The sequence below is a fragment of the Notolepis coatsorum genome (genome assembly GCF_963971535.1).
Source record: "Notolepis coatsorum genome assembly, chromosome: 10".
Taxonomy (NCBI): Eukaryota; Metazoa; Chordata; class Actinopteri; order Aulopiformes; family Paralepididae; genus Notolepis; species Notolepis coatsorum.
The window spans coordinates 11,057,027-11,069,898 of record NC_140174.1 but is presented as its reverse complement, the minus strand read 5'-3'; the positions used below and the strand labels follow the sequence as shown (position 1 = coordinate 11,069,898).

The window sequence follows — 12,872 nt, the reverse complement described above, 5'->3', positions numbered from 1 at the left end:
CGAGGAAATCTGTCTGGCAAAAAAAAATAACAGTAGCACGCTGTGATGAAATGGCCTTTATTTCACTTTACGTTACATTTCTTCATTTCAAAGTAAAGGGAATTTCTAGGAACAAGCAGCGTGTTCACTGCTTTGGGGGTAGAATCACGTATGCAGACCTTTATTTATATAGCACCCTTCACAGCACGAATGCACAGGGTGCTTTACACTACAGCATGACATATAAAAGAAATCTGAAATAAATTACAACAATAACAGACAGCAGTTAAAAACGGTGAACCAAATAGAATAAAATTTTATTTAAATAATTGTTTTATTAAAGAAATAATAAAATCATCAGTCAATAACTAAAAACTATAGGAACAGTGAAGACAAAGGATGCCTATATATGACCAAAAGCCTGTCTGAACATGTGTATTTTTAGCTGTTTTTTAAAGGAGTTTTCTGAGGGGGCAGTTCGTAGGCCCAGAGGGAGGCCATTCCAGAGCCTTGGTGCCTTCACCTCGAAGGCTCGATCACCCCTGGTTATAAGCCTGGACCTGGGGACCACCAGGAGGTGCTGATCAGCAGATCTGAGTGAGCGGGTGTTTGTGTAGGGATGGATGAGTTCAGTGATGTAGATAGGGGCCTGACCGTGGAGTGCTCTGAAAGTAAAAGTGAGGCCTTTGAAGTCAATTATGTAGTGTAGTGTACCGGGAGCCAGTGCAGGGATGCCAGAATGGGAGTGATGTGACATGATTTTTTTGACCTTGTGAGTAGCCTGGCTGCAGCATTTTGGACCATTTGCAGTTTGTCTATGGATGATTTAGTGAGACAGGTGAAAAGTGAGTTGCAGTAGTCAAGCCTAGAGGAAATAAAAGCATGCACGGACAGTTGTAGTTCAAAGTGAGATATGATGGAGCGGAGTTTTTGCAATATTTCTAAGGTGAAAAAAGCAAGTGCGTGTAAGTGTTTTGACATGTTTGTCTACTGTAGGTCCATGGCCTGGTCGAAAACAACACCCAGGTTTCTTAGATGGGGGCATATGTTTTCTTTGAGGGACCCCAAGTTGGTGGCCACTCTAGCTGCAGTCTTCTCAGCTACTACGATCAGCACCTCCGTTTTTGCAGCATTTAACTGGAGGAAGTTACTCCCCGTCCAACTCTCAATGCTGAGCAGGCACTCCTGGAGAAGGCTGAGTTTCTCCAACTTATCTGGTTTGAAAGAGCAAAGTAGCTGTATGTCGTCTGCGTAGCAGTGATATTTAATGCTGGGGAATTTGTTGATGAGGAGGCCTAAAGGAAGCATATAAATGGCAAAAAGGAGTGGCCCTAGCACAGATCCCTGTGGTACCCCACATGAGAGGGGGGCGAGGTCAGATTTAAAGGGACCAACAGCCACCGAGAACGTTCTCTCCCTTAGATAAGAGGCAAACCATTCTAGAGCGCTCCCAGAGATGCCCACCCACTCCCTGAGCCTGTCTAAAGGATGCTGTGGTTGATTGTGTCAAACGCTGCACTCAGGTCTAACAGGACCAGGACAGAGCATTCGCCAGAGTCAGCGGACATCAAGAGATCAATTGATACTCTGAGAAGAGCAGATTCAGTGGAGTTTGCGGAAGTCGGATTGGAATTTGGGAGATGGGTCTGTAGTTGTTATGGATGGTGGGGTCTAGGTTGGGCTTTTTGAGGAGTGGCTGTACGACTGCCTCCTTAAAATAGATTGGGACAGAACCAGAGGCTAGGGATGTGTTTATAATAGTGACTAGACTGGGGCCAACAAAACTTCCTTGAACATGGATGTAGGAAGGATGTCTAGGGGGCTCGAGGAGGTCTTCCTTCTCTGCCCTGGTGCAGCTGGAAAACCACACCAGTAGTCCGTACGTGAGTACACTCTCTACTGCGCAGTGGTAGAAGTTGGCCATCAGTCCCTGTGGGAGTTTAGCCCATTTAAGCTTCCTCAGATAGAAGAGACAGTACGGCTCAATACACAATTGTTAAGGGGATGCAGACCAGAGAAAGACTTTCGTCTTGTTTACATCAGGGTCCCCCATTTTCAATTCATAATGACATTTATGACATACACAACATACAGATATAAGAATCTAATGCACGGTGCAAGCATAGGGAGGGGGGGTTTGGACATTTACGGGGGCCAGTTTCGAATTGCAGCCTCCCGTAGGTGCTCTTTGAGAGCGGTTTTGAATGTGGGTAGGGATTCAATTTTTTTTACGGCTGTGGGTAGGGCGTTCCACATTGATGTGGCATAATTGCGAAACGTGTTTAGTCCCTTCTTTGAGCCGAATCTGGGTTGAACATGATTTGTGGTCGTGGTATTCACTGACCTTTGGGAAGTATTTCGACATGTACATGGGTACCTTAGTGGTGTAGTGTATCTTGTAGACCAGGCCCATTGCAAGTTGCTGTACTCTGTCGTCTACTCTAAGCCATCCTAGGTTGTCAAAATGAGCAGGGGTGAGGTGGATTCTAGGAGTAAGGTCAAGCAGTAGTCTGACCAGTTTGTTTTGTGATGTTTGTAATCTTGTTTTTAGTGCCTTTGAGGTGCTTTGGTACCATGAGGTGCAAGCATAGTCGTTGTACCCTTGAATGAGTGCTCCTGTTAGTCTTCAGGGTATTCTTCCGGTACAAGAATCTTGTTCGTTGGTTGACTTTTTTTTATTACATTGGATGCCATCTTGTCACAGGAAAGATTTGCCTCTAGGATGGAACCCAGGTATGTAATTTCATCTTTCCTTGTGACAATATTGTCACCCATTGTAACAGAGAAGCCGTTGCTCTTGCTGAGTTTTTTTATTTGATCCGAAGAGAATGGACTCTGTTTTACCCAGGTGTAATGATAATTTGTTATCAGCGAGCCAGGTGCAGATTCTGCAGAGTTCCTGAGTCGTCCACAAACAGGAACAAGTTGCAGTCACAAGCTGATGACATGTCATTTGCATAAATTAGGAACAGTAACGGTCCTAGTATGCTTCCTTGCGGAACACCACAGCTCACTGGGAGGGGGGGGGGGGGGGGATAGGGTACCGTTTACCTCTACCATCTGTTCTCTCCCCTCCAGGTAGGATTGCATCCAGCTCACTGATAAATTATCAAAACCAATTGCTTTTAGCTTGTCAATCAGAATGGAGTGATTGACAGTGTCAAGCCTTTTGGAGGTCCAGTATGACCATGCTGCAGTATTTGCCCGCGTCCACATCTTGTTTGATGTGGTCGTTCAAATAGAGAAGGCATGTGTCAGTGGAGTGGGATGTTCTGAAGCCAGATTGGAATTCGTAGATTCGATTTTTTTTCCGCAAGGTACTTTTCGACCTGTTCGTAGACTATTTTTTCCATGACTTTCGAGATGGGGGTAAGAATAGAAACAGGGCGGTAGTTGCCTGGGTCTAATTTCCTGCCTTTTTTGTGCAGGGGTCACTCTCGTAGTGATGTGCGTGTGATGACTGGGGTGATGGCAGAGCGAGCAACAGATTCCACAGAAAATTTACTTTCTTTTGACCTGGTGTTCCCCAACGTAAAGTGGTGTGTCTGTATTAATTACACGAACAGAAAGAGATGATATTATTTAACAAGTGGTGGGTCTGTACACAGAGAAATAGGTACGATATTATAATTCAACCCATGTAATCATTCAGTTGGTAGATATTAAACAAACTGCATGAACAGACGCTAACAAACCCATATCTCCCTCACATTCACTTTTATACAACAATCAAACTCAATTTAAACCGTTAACCAATAATTATCAAACTCAAATCCTCATTAGCTTTGAACAAAGTCAATCACAAATATCAGGGAAGACACTGGAATTGGCCGTATAAATGGAACTAAACAAACGCACAGCGTTATCAAACTAACTAACACTAAAGAATAACTCTTTTAGACGCACTTGGAAGAGCAAACGGAAGCAGTCTTTTTGTGTTTTTTCTTCTTCTCTCCTAGTAATGAAAGCACTAATTCAGGGCAGATTGAGTACACCTGTTTCTGGTTGACTCCGGACAGCACAGGTGTGACTGTTGCTCCTCCCAGAGGTCAAGAGGTCATGGCAAGACATGGAAAACTGAAAACAGTTGGCTCTCTTCCACATGTGATCTTCCTTTAAGAAAATGGGACAATTTTCTCAAGATAAATATATCTTTTTAATACAACGTTCCATCACAAAATACAATTAGTGGCATGAGTTTTTAAAAGATCCGTACAAAAATACTTTATTCAAATTCTTAATTCTGTATTATGAGAACACATTACGTCGTACGTCATTTTTTTCCATTACACATTTGTGGAATGTTAACAGCTTATAAAGCTTACAGGGATTACTGCTTCTTAATGAAGTAGTAAAGACAAATTGGAAAAAGAGGGATTAATTAACCTTTTTCTGTTACTTTGTATAAATGTTTTTTATTATTATATATTTTTTCCATATACATCTGTATACAAACATTGAAGAACAGGTTGTCCCCTGTTAATCAAATCTCATTAATAAAAGCACCAACACCTAATAAATACATGAATAAATATATAAATATATTTAAATAGAAAATAGCTATTTGATTGATAAATAAATAAATATATGCCATGATTTATATAATAATAATAATAAAAAAAAGTCGCTAAGTCATGTTCTGCACATAGGCCAAAGGTTTGTCAGAGGGAAACAACAGTTGTGATTGGAGGGTGGAGAAAAAGAGGGCGGGGTTTGAGATACGATGAGGTCAATTGTGGCCAGTTATCCTGTCCATCAATTGTCTGGGAAGTGTTGATCCTCCTGGGTTATATTCCGTAGGCTGCGAACCATATCCTGTCCAAAAGACTGGAACTGATCCAGGGTCAGATGTGTGGCCACCTGGACGTCGTACTCTCCAGGGAGATGCAGGGCCACAGTGGGGGTGGGTGGCTGCGGCTCGGACACCATTTGCAGCATCTGTGACACAAAATAACATGTTAATAAATATAAAATGTTATAAAATAAAGTGTCTCTGTGATTTTCAGGTAACCGTGCACCTGAGGAATTCCTGAATGCGTGCTTGACCACTTGGGAGCATAAATAAAGGGCATAAATAAGATATTCCTTCATTGATCTCCTTGGGGGAAATTCGGGTGTCATAGCAGCATGGGGGAGAGAGGAGGTACAGGTATGGGCAGGGTAATAGAAAGACGTAAATATAGGCAATATAATCTGATCTGAATATAAAAAAAATTGAAGAAAAAGAAATATATAATTAACACTTTGATTGCCATGGTTAAATTCATAATTTACCATCCCTAGCCAGCTCTATTTGTCTATGGAGAAGTTCCCCTTCTTTGCAGGGCTATAACTTTTTTAATTGTATTGCTAAATTGACATTATTATGGCCCATTCAATGTCCTATATCTATTGTTCAGGGTGTAGCAACGTTATACTTTTTCATTCACATATTCATACTAAAATACGGTCTAAAGTACAAGTATGTTTTTATCGTTTTCTGGAGCTTTCTCCAGAACTTGATTTATAGCCCTAAATGCATTATATTGATGATCAAATACAGTTTGATAGCGATCGGTGCCAGATAAAAAATTTCAACCACGTAGTTCTAGAAGTTACTACGTATGATCTGATGTTGACCGGATGGGCGGGGGGTCGTTTATAATTCCGTGGGCAACGTTATATCATTCATCTAGTGTGGGTGATATGATCATTAGAGCAGTTAGTATCGAGGACATTAGAAAATAACGCTGAAACTCACCGTAGCTTCCTCGCGCCGTTGGCAGATGAGCGTGGAACAGAATTTTTTCTATTATGGGATGGAGAAATACCCGATCCATTTCCAGGTTGTATAATAGTATATACGTCCAAATCATGTTGTTTATCGAGTTATTGGCAACGGATCGCTATGTATTGTGTCGAGCTCGAGTCCCGGGACCTATAGCGAGTGATCGGACCGAATTGAAATGAGCACCAGCTTCTACATCCTGTTTCTACCCTGGGCGATCCCCCGATCGGCCACCAGATGGCGCTCTTGAACCGTTAGAGAGTTGAGTGGAGCTCAGCAGTATATCTCAGGTCCCCGGGGGAGAAATATGATTTCGATCACAGATTTTTTGAAATATTGATATCAAAGACGTGTTACGGCGTCTTCAGCAGAATGAGCATGGCGGGGAAAGACGAGTTTCGGCGTCTCAGGCGATTAAAGTGTTAATAACTGAATATAAAAATATGGGGAAATAAAATAAACGGTGTACACAATATAAATCACTGAATATAGAAATATGAGGGAAATTTGAGTTTGATTTCTGAGTGCGGTACCTTATGGATCTGAATGAGAAGGTTTCTGGTGTCGCCCAGTAGTTCGTTCACTTTGTCCTGGTTGTCCAGCCTCGTCACGACGCCTTGCAGCAAGGCCTGGTGCAGCTGCAGGCCCTCGGACATGCGTCTCACACACATCGCCTGTTGACAATAACAAATCGTTAAAATAATAATTAATACATGTTGCCTTTGTCCCCCCCCCTTTTTTTGGTGATCTTGAATGAATTAACACTTTCACTACCACACTACAGAAGGTTAACCTTTCACACTACCGCACTACAGACTGTTAAATGTGGTAATGAAAGGGTTAACCTGTAGTGTGGTTGTGAAAGGGTTACCCTTCTGTAGTGTGGTTGTGAAAGGGTCAACCTTCTGTAGTGTGGTAGTGAAAGGGTTAACCTTCTGTAGTGTGGTTGTGAAAGGGTTACCCTTCTGTAGTGTGGTTGTGAAAGGGTCAACCTTCTGTAGTGTGGTAGTGAAAGGGTTAACCGTCTGTAGTGTGGTAGTGAAAGGGTTAACCTTTTGTATTGTGGTTGTGAAAGGGTTAACCTTCTGTAGTGTGGTTGTGAAAGGGTTAACCTTCTGTAGTGTGGTAGGGAAAGGGTTAACCTTCTGTAGTGTGGTTGTGAAAGGGTTACCCTTCTGTAGTGTGGTTGTGAAAGGGTCAACCTTCTGTAGTGTGGTAGTGAAAGGGTTAACCTTCTGTAGTGTGGTAGGGAAAGGGTTAACCTTCTGTAGTGTGGTTGTGAAAGGGTTACCCTTCTGTAGTGTGGTTGTGAAAGGGTCAACCTTCTGTAGTGTGGTAGTGAAAGGGTTAACCTTCTGTAGTGTGGTAGTGAGAGGGTTAACCTTCTGTAGTGTGGTTGTGAAAGGGTTAACCGTCTGTGGTGAAAGGGTTAACCTTTTGTATTGTGGTTGTGAAAGGGTTAACCTTCTGTAGTGTGGTTGTGAGAGGGTTAACCTTCTGTAGTGTGGTTGTGAAAGGGTTAACCGTCTGTGGTGTTGTTGTGAAACGGTTAACATGTAGTGCTTGTGAAAGGGTGAACCCTCTGTAGTGTGGTAGTGAAAGGGTTAAAGGTGCGTGTTCCCAGAGCCGGTGCTCACCAGAGTAAAGTTGTCTCCTACGGCTTGGAGTGCGGGGGCGGGGGGGATGCCGATGTTGGACGCCATGATCACAAGTTTTGCATTCTCGGTGGAGTTCAGTATCAAATGCTATAAGTGAATAAAAAAAATTATCGATAACATTCTCATTATCAGGGGGGAGGGGTACAGCCTACCCATTTTAGACCAAAGTCATCACGACCAACCAGCGTAAACTGACATACATGACATACAGGTATATAGTACTGTTACATTTGTGACATATACGATATGCAAAAATATAGTAGTTACCCAGAAATCCTGACAGAAAATATATACATATGATGGGGAAGAGACTGTACATTACATTAGATTAAAATGTATTGGCATCATGCAGCACAAGTACACAATGAAAAGGAGTTTGGCATCCAACCAGAGTGCACATGTAACAGTAAAGTGTGATAGTAATATATACAATGTGCAGGTGATTGAACTGGGTATAAAATATATAAATTAGTACTACTGAGTAATAGTGCTAATCAGATGTATGTACAGAGTTGTAGTATTAAAATATATACAGGTATAAAGACAGTATAAGTCATACTGGCCAGCAGCGTATTAGGTCATATGTACAGATATAGTATCTACAGATATGTAAAAAGGATTATGCAGGTAAATATTAGATTAGATTCAAATGTATTGTCATGTAGATTAAACTGGGTATAATTATAAATTAGTACTGATTTGATTTGATGTTTTTTATTTTCGTGTCTTACATACATATGGGCTTACAAGACACATAAACAATAAGTATATAATAGTATACTTGACATTGACAATAAGTTATATAGACCAAGATGGCCACACAAAAAAAAAACACAATAAAACATAATGTAGCAAGCTGTAAGCAATGTATGTTTAAAGAAACGAGGAATTTAATTATATAGGATATAGTGTGTTTTGTCTCAAGTGCCATGCTTTCTCCAGAAATCCTGCAAAACTGAAGATCTCCACACAACTCAACATACAACTCTCAGACTGCCAAAACAAATCCGGATTTACAAATAGAATTTTCTCAAATAAAGCCCTCCTCAAATCTCTGTACAAAGGGCAATAAAAAACAAAATGATATTCATCCTCCACCACTCCCAGATCACATAGAACACACAACCGCTCCTCCTCAGGTTTACCTTGGAATCTACCCACTTCCACAGCCAATGGCAGGGTGCCAGACCTCAACTGGGCACACAGAGACCTCCGTCTTCTCTTTTTTTTTTTTTTTATCTACTTTTTCTCTCATTTTCTATTTTTTCTCCCATCCCAATTTCGTATCGTCCAATTCTACCCTCCCCTGTCTCGAACGCTGTTAGGCCATGCCTCCCACAAGCCGGCTGCAATGTGGATGAAGCCTTACATCACGTGTCCCCTCCGGTACTCGAGGAAGAAGCCGTCGCATCTTTTCACCTGCACAGCGCGATCTCTCAGCGTCGGGGGTCTGCGTGGGAGCTGGGAGGGACACGCCGCCCCCGTCGCTTCCTGATTCTGCTGCGCAGGCGCACCAACCGACCTGTAGGAGTCGCTGTCCACAACGTCCGATCCCCACCCATCAGCTTTCCCACCCTCTAATACTGCCAATTGTGTGTTATATGAACGACCAGCCAAGCTGATGGCAATGCGGAGAGCTGGGCTCGAACCCAGCGTCTCCTGCATTGGTGGCGAGTGCCTTGCCCACTACACCACCTAGCCGCCCCTCCGTCTTCTCTTTAAGTTTAACATTATATAAGGTTCCGTAAAAAAAAATCATCTTTAATTTCAACATATTTTCTAAGTTTAGGTTTTTCCCATATCTCCATACACCTTACACTTATCCTGATGGATTGTTGATAATTTTGTTTTAATTATGTGAACCTTTTACACTGCAGATTGTTCATAAAAATCATACTTAAGTCAGCAGAAGAAAAAATCATGGACACCTCTCTTGACCAGGGAGGACCGTGTGCTCTGTCCCAGTTAAAGATCTTTTTTGTCACCGTGTCACTTGGCAGCTGGACCAGGCGGTTCCATAACCTAACCATTTCACCTTTTTGCTTGACCAAGCAAGAGTCCCAACCCATGTCCCCTTCTATAGCCCCTTTTGGTGTGTATTTATGGACTCCTAAAAAAGTATCTTATGGCCCAGTTCTGGATAGCATTACATTCAGGTGCATCATCAAAACCCCACTCCAGCAGCATAAAATAAAACAGAACCAACCATTGAATCAAATAGTTGTGTAAATGTTGAAAACCCAAGGTCAGTGCACACTTTCATTTTACTCAGCACACCCCCTAGCGCCCTTCCTGCTGACTCAGACAGTAGCCTATATGTTCCTTCCTTCTATGAAGCTCATAAAACCAAGATATTTATAAGAATATGTGTAAATCAGGGTTACTACTGAGTAATAGTGCTAATCAGATGTATGTACTACAGAGTTGTATTATATAAATAGAGACATACGACACTACTGACCAGCAGCGTAACTAATAGGATTAGTTAGAGTAGGATATGTACAGATATATTACGCACGTTTAATATATTTATTCAAGACTAACCTGTGATTGATTCGCTTGACCGAAATATTAGTGATAGGAATCGTTTCTGGAAACATGTTCTATGTTAAATTATGCTGAACATTAGTCTACTCTACAGGGAATGGTTGTCATACAGACAGACAAGTCTTATTTGCATATACACTGTTTGCGGACGACTCAGCCCTGCTGGTCTCTGACAAGAACAAGTTACAGGTTGAAAAAACCCTCAGCTCAGAACTAGGCAAAATTTGCATATGGCTCGCTGATAACAAACTATCATTACACATGGGCAAAACAGAGTCCATTCTCTTCGGTTCAAATAACAAACTCAGCAAGACCGACGGCTTCTCAGTTACAGTGGGTGACAATATTGTCACAAGGAAAGAAGATATTACCTATACTGGGTTCCATCCTAGAGGCAAATCTTTCCTGTGACAAAATGGCATCCAATGTAATAAAAAAAGTCAACCAAAGAACCCGTTTCTTGTACCGGATCTCCTCACTGGTAAACAAGAATACCCTGAAGACTCTGGCAGGAGCACTCATTCAAGGGTACTACGACTATGCTTGCACCTCATGGTACCAAAGCACCTCAAAGGCGCTAAAAACAAAATTACAAACATCTCAAAACAAACTGGTCAGACTACTGCTTGACCTTACTCCTAGAACCCACCTCACCCCTGCCCACTTTGACAACCTAGGATGGCTTAGAGTAGACGACAGAGTACAGCAACTTGCAATGGGCCTGGTCTACAAGATACACTACACGACCAAGGTACCCATGTACATGTCAAAATACTTCCCAAAGGTCAGTGAATACCACGATCACAACACCAGAGGGAGCTCCACAAATCATGTTAAACCCAGATTCGGCTCAAACAAGGGACTAAACACGTTTCGCAATTATGCCACATCAATGTGGAACGCCCTACCCAAAGCTGTAAAGGAATGTGAATCACTACCCACTTTCAAAAACACTCTCAAAAAACACCTACGGGAGACTGCAATTCGAAACTGGCCCCTGTAAATGTCCTAACCCAACCCCCTCCAATGTACAGTCATTTACCTAGTATGGTTTTGTCAATAGTCCAATGTACAATTTTGCTTGTTTGTACAGTGTCTCTCCCCCCCCCTCAATGTACAATTTTGCTTGTTTGTACAGTGTCTCCCCCCCCCCAATGTACAGTTTTGCTTGTTTATACAGTGTTTCTCCCCCCCCCCCCCCCCCCCAACCACCTCCAATGTAAATTACCCAGTATGGTTGTCAATATCCCAATGTACCAAACCCCCCCCACTCAACCGCACCCAACCTCCTCCAATGTACAGTTTCTACAAATATACTCCCTTTTCTTGACTCCTTCTGTATCACAAACAGTACTGTATTTGCAAATCTGGTATGTCATAAATGTATAGATGTAGCAGTACTGACTATCTGTATGTCATGTATGTCATATATGTCCTGATGAATTGAAAATGGGGGACCCTGATGTAAACAAGACGAAAGTCTTTCTCTGGTCTGCATCCCCTTAACAATTGTGTGTATTGAGCTGTACTGTATTGTACCCATTCTGCAATCTGTTAATAAAGTTTTCAATCAATCAATCAAACTCGCACTGATTCCAACTAGTCCGTCCTGCCTATATAGGCCCATGAGATTCAGAATCAGAATCAGAAAGGTCTTTATTGCCAAATGCCAAGTCGTGTTCTTCACATACAATGAATTTGATTTGGTCGTTTGTGGTGCGACATTAACCGACAGACCATTACGGTATAGAATAAAATAAGAAAGGGTGGAATAAAATACAATGGAGTGTATAATAAACTAACAAAATGAACTATATAAACTAGTACCAAAGATCGACGCACATTCGTCGCGACAGCAGCGTAAAATGCAGCAGCCTTTAAACCTTCCTTCCTGCACCCCTGGGACAAAAAACGTCCCAACTGTAGATACTGTACATACTGTACTTGGGATAATAACCTTATCTTGATTGAATGCATATCCCCTGAAATTAAGTCAGGCAGTTTTTATGGGGCAAAAAAAATGAAGTCTGCATTTTATAATTATTTTAATATAATAGTTGAATTTGCGCAAACATAATAATAATAACCAAGCAACGCGTTGTGAAGGCGCCTCTTTCTAGACTTACCCCGTTGTGAACACAGGACCTGTGCGTCTCTGGAATGGCGAGCAGCACCTTGTCCACCAGACAGCGACTCGCCTGCGCGGCCGCGGAGAACTGGAGCGGACCGCCGCGCGCACCACCCGAGGAGCCCCGCGGCAGAGGCGCGCCGCGCACCAGAGCGGCGGCCATAATAAAGACTGGGGAGCGGAGACAACAAGACGAGCTGTTATTATTATTATTATTAATATAGAGACGTCTTCTTATCTTATGGTCTTCTTCAAGGTCTTCTTCTGCAACGAATCCTCATAGTCATAGGCTTGCAGTGCAGTGACCACGATCGAAGTCAACACACAAAGCCGCCAGGCAGTCTCTCTCTCTCCTCAGCAGCTTCTCAGCAGCTCTCTCTCTCTCTCTCTCTCTCTCTCTCTCTCTCTCTCTCTCTCTCTCTCTCTCTCTCTCTCTCTCTCTCTCTCTCTCTCCTCCCTCCCTCCCTCCCTCCCTCCCTCCCTCTCTCTCTCTCTCTCTCTCTCTCTCTCTCTCTCTCTCTCTCTCTCTCTCTCTCTCTCTCTCTCTCTCTCTCTCTCTCTCTCTCTCTCTCTCTCTCTCTCTCTCTCCCGAGGTGAAAATAGCTTGGCTCTGTGTTGACAATCCTTACTGTAACATGAAACACTTGCCAAAAATAGTTTAACTTGTTCAACCGGTTTTTGGCAAATGTTACACAGCCAGGTTTAATTTCAATTCACTCGTTAAAAGAAAATAGACCCACGACTCCCCCGCCCCCCCCACTTTTTTTTCGTCTTCTATATAATTAACCACACT

The 12,872-nt window shown here is 42.5% G+C and overlaps 1 protein-coding gene across 1 annotated transcript; it reads right to left on the bottom strand.

Annotated features, from left to right (window-relative positions):
- Positions 1-4,147: 4,147 nt before the first annotated feature.
- Positions 4,148-12,416, bottom strand: csf3a (colony stimulating factor 3 (granulocyte) a). The gene is made up of 4 exons (XM_084323268.1): positions 12,078-12,416; positions 7,384-7,491; positions 6,280-6,420; positions 4,148-4,917 (listed from the first exon to the last, which is right to left on the bottom strand). The coding sequence occupies exons 1-4, from the start codon at positions 12,240-12,242 to the stop codon at positions 4,735-4,737; spliced, it is 597 nt and encodes a 198-aa protein (XP_084179394.1). The 5' UTR covers positions 12,243-12,416; the 3' UTR covers positions 4,148-4,734.
- Positions 12,417-12,872: the final 456 nt, after the last annotated feature.

Coding starts and splice junctions, on each gene's coding strand:
- csf3a (XM_084323268.1), bottom strand. CDS start 12,242: ATGGCCGCCGCTCTGGTGCGCGGCGCGCCTCTGCCGCGGGGCTCCTCG. Junction 7,492..12,077: donor GGTCCTGTGTTCACAACGGG/GTAAGTCTAGAA, acceptor ATTCACTTATAG/CATTTGATACTGAACTCCAC. Junction 4,918..6,279: donor TTCTCATTCAGATCCATAAG/GTACCGCACTCA, acceptor TTTGTGTCACAG/ATGCTGCAAATGGTGTCCGA.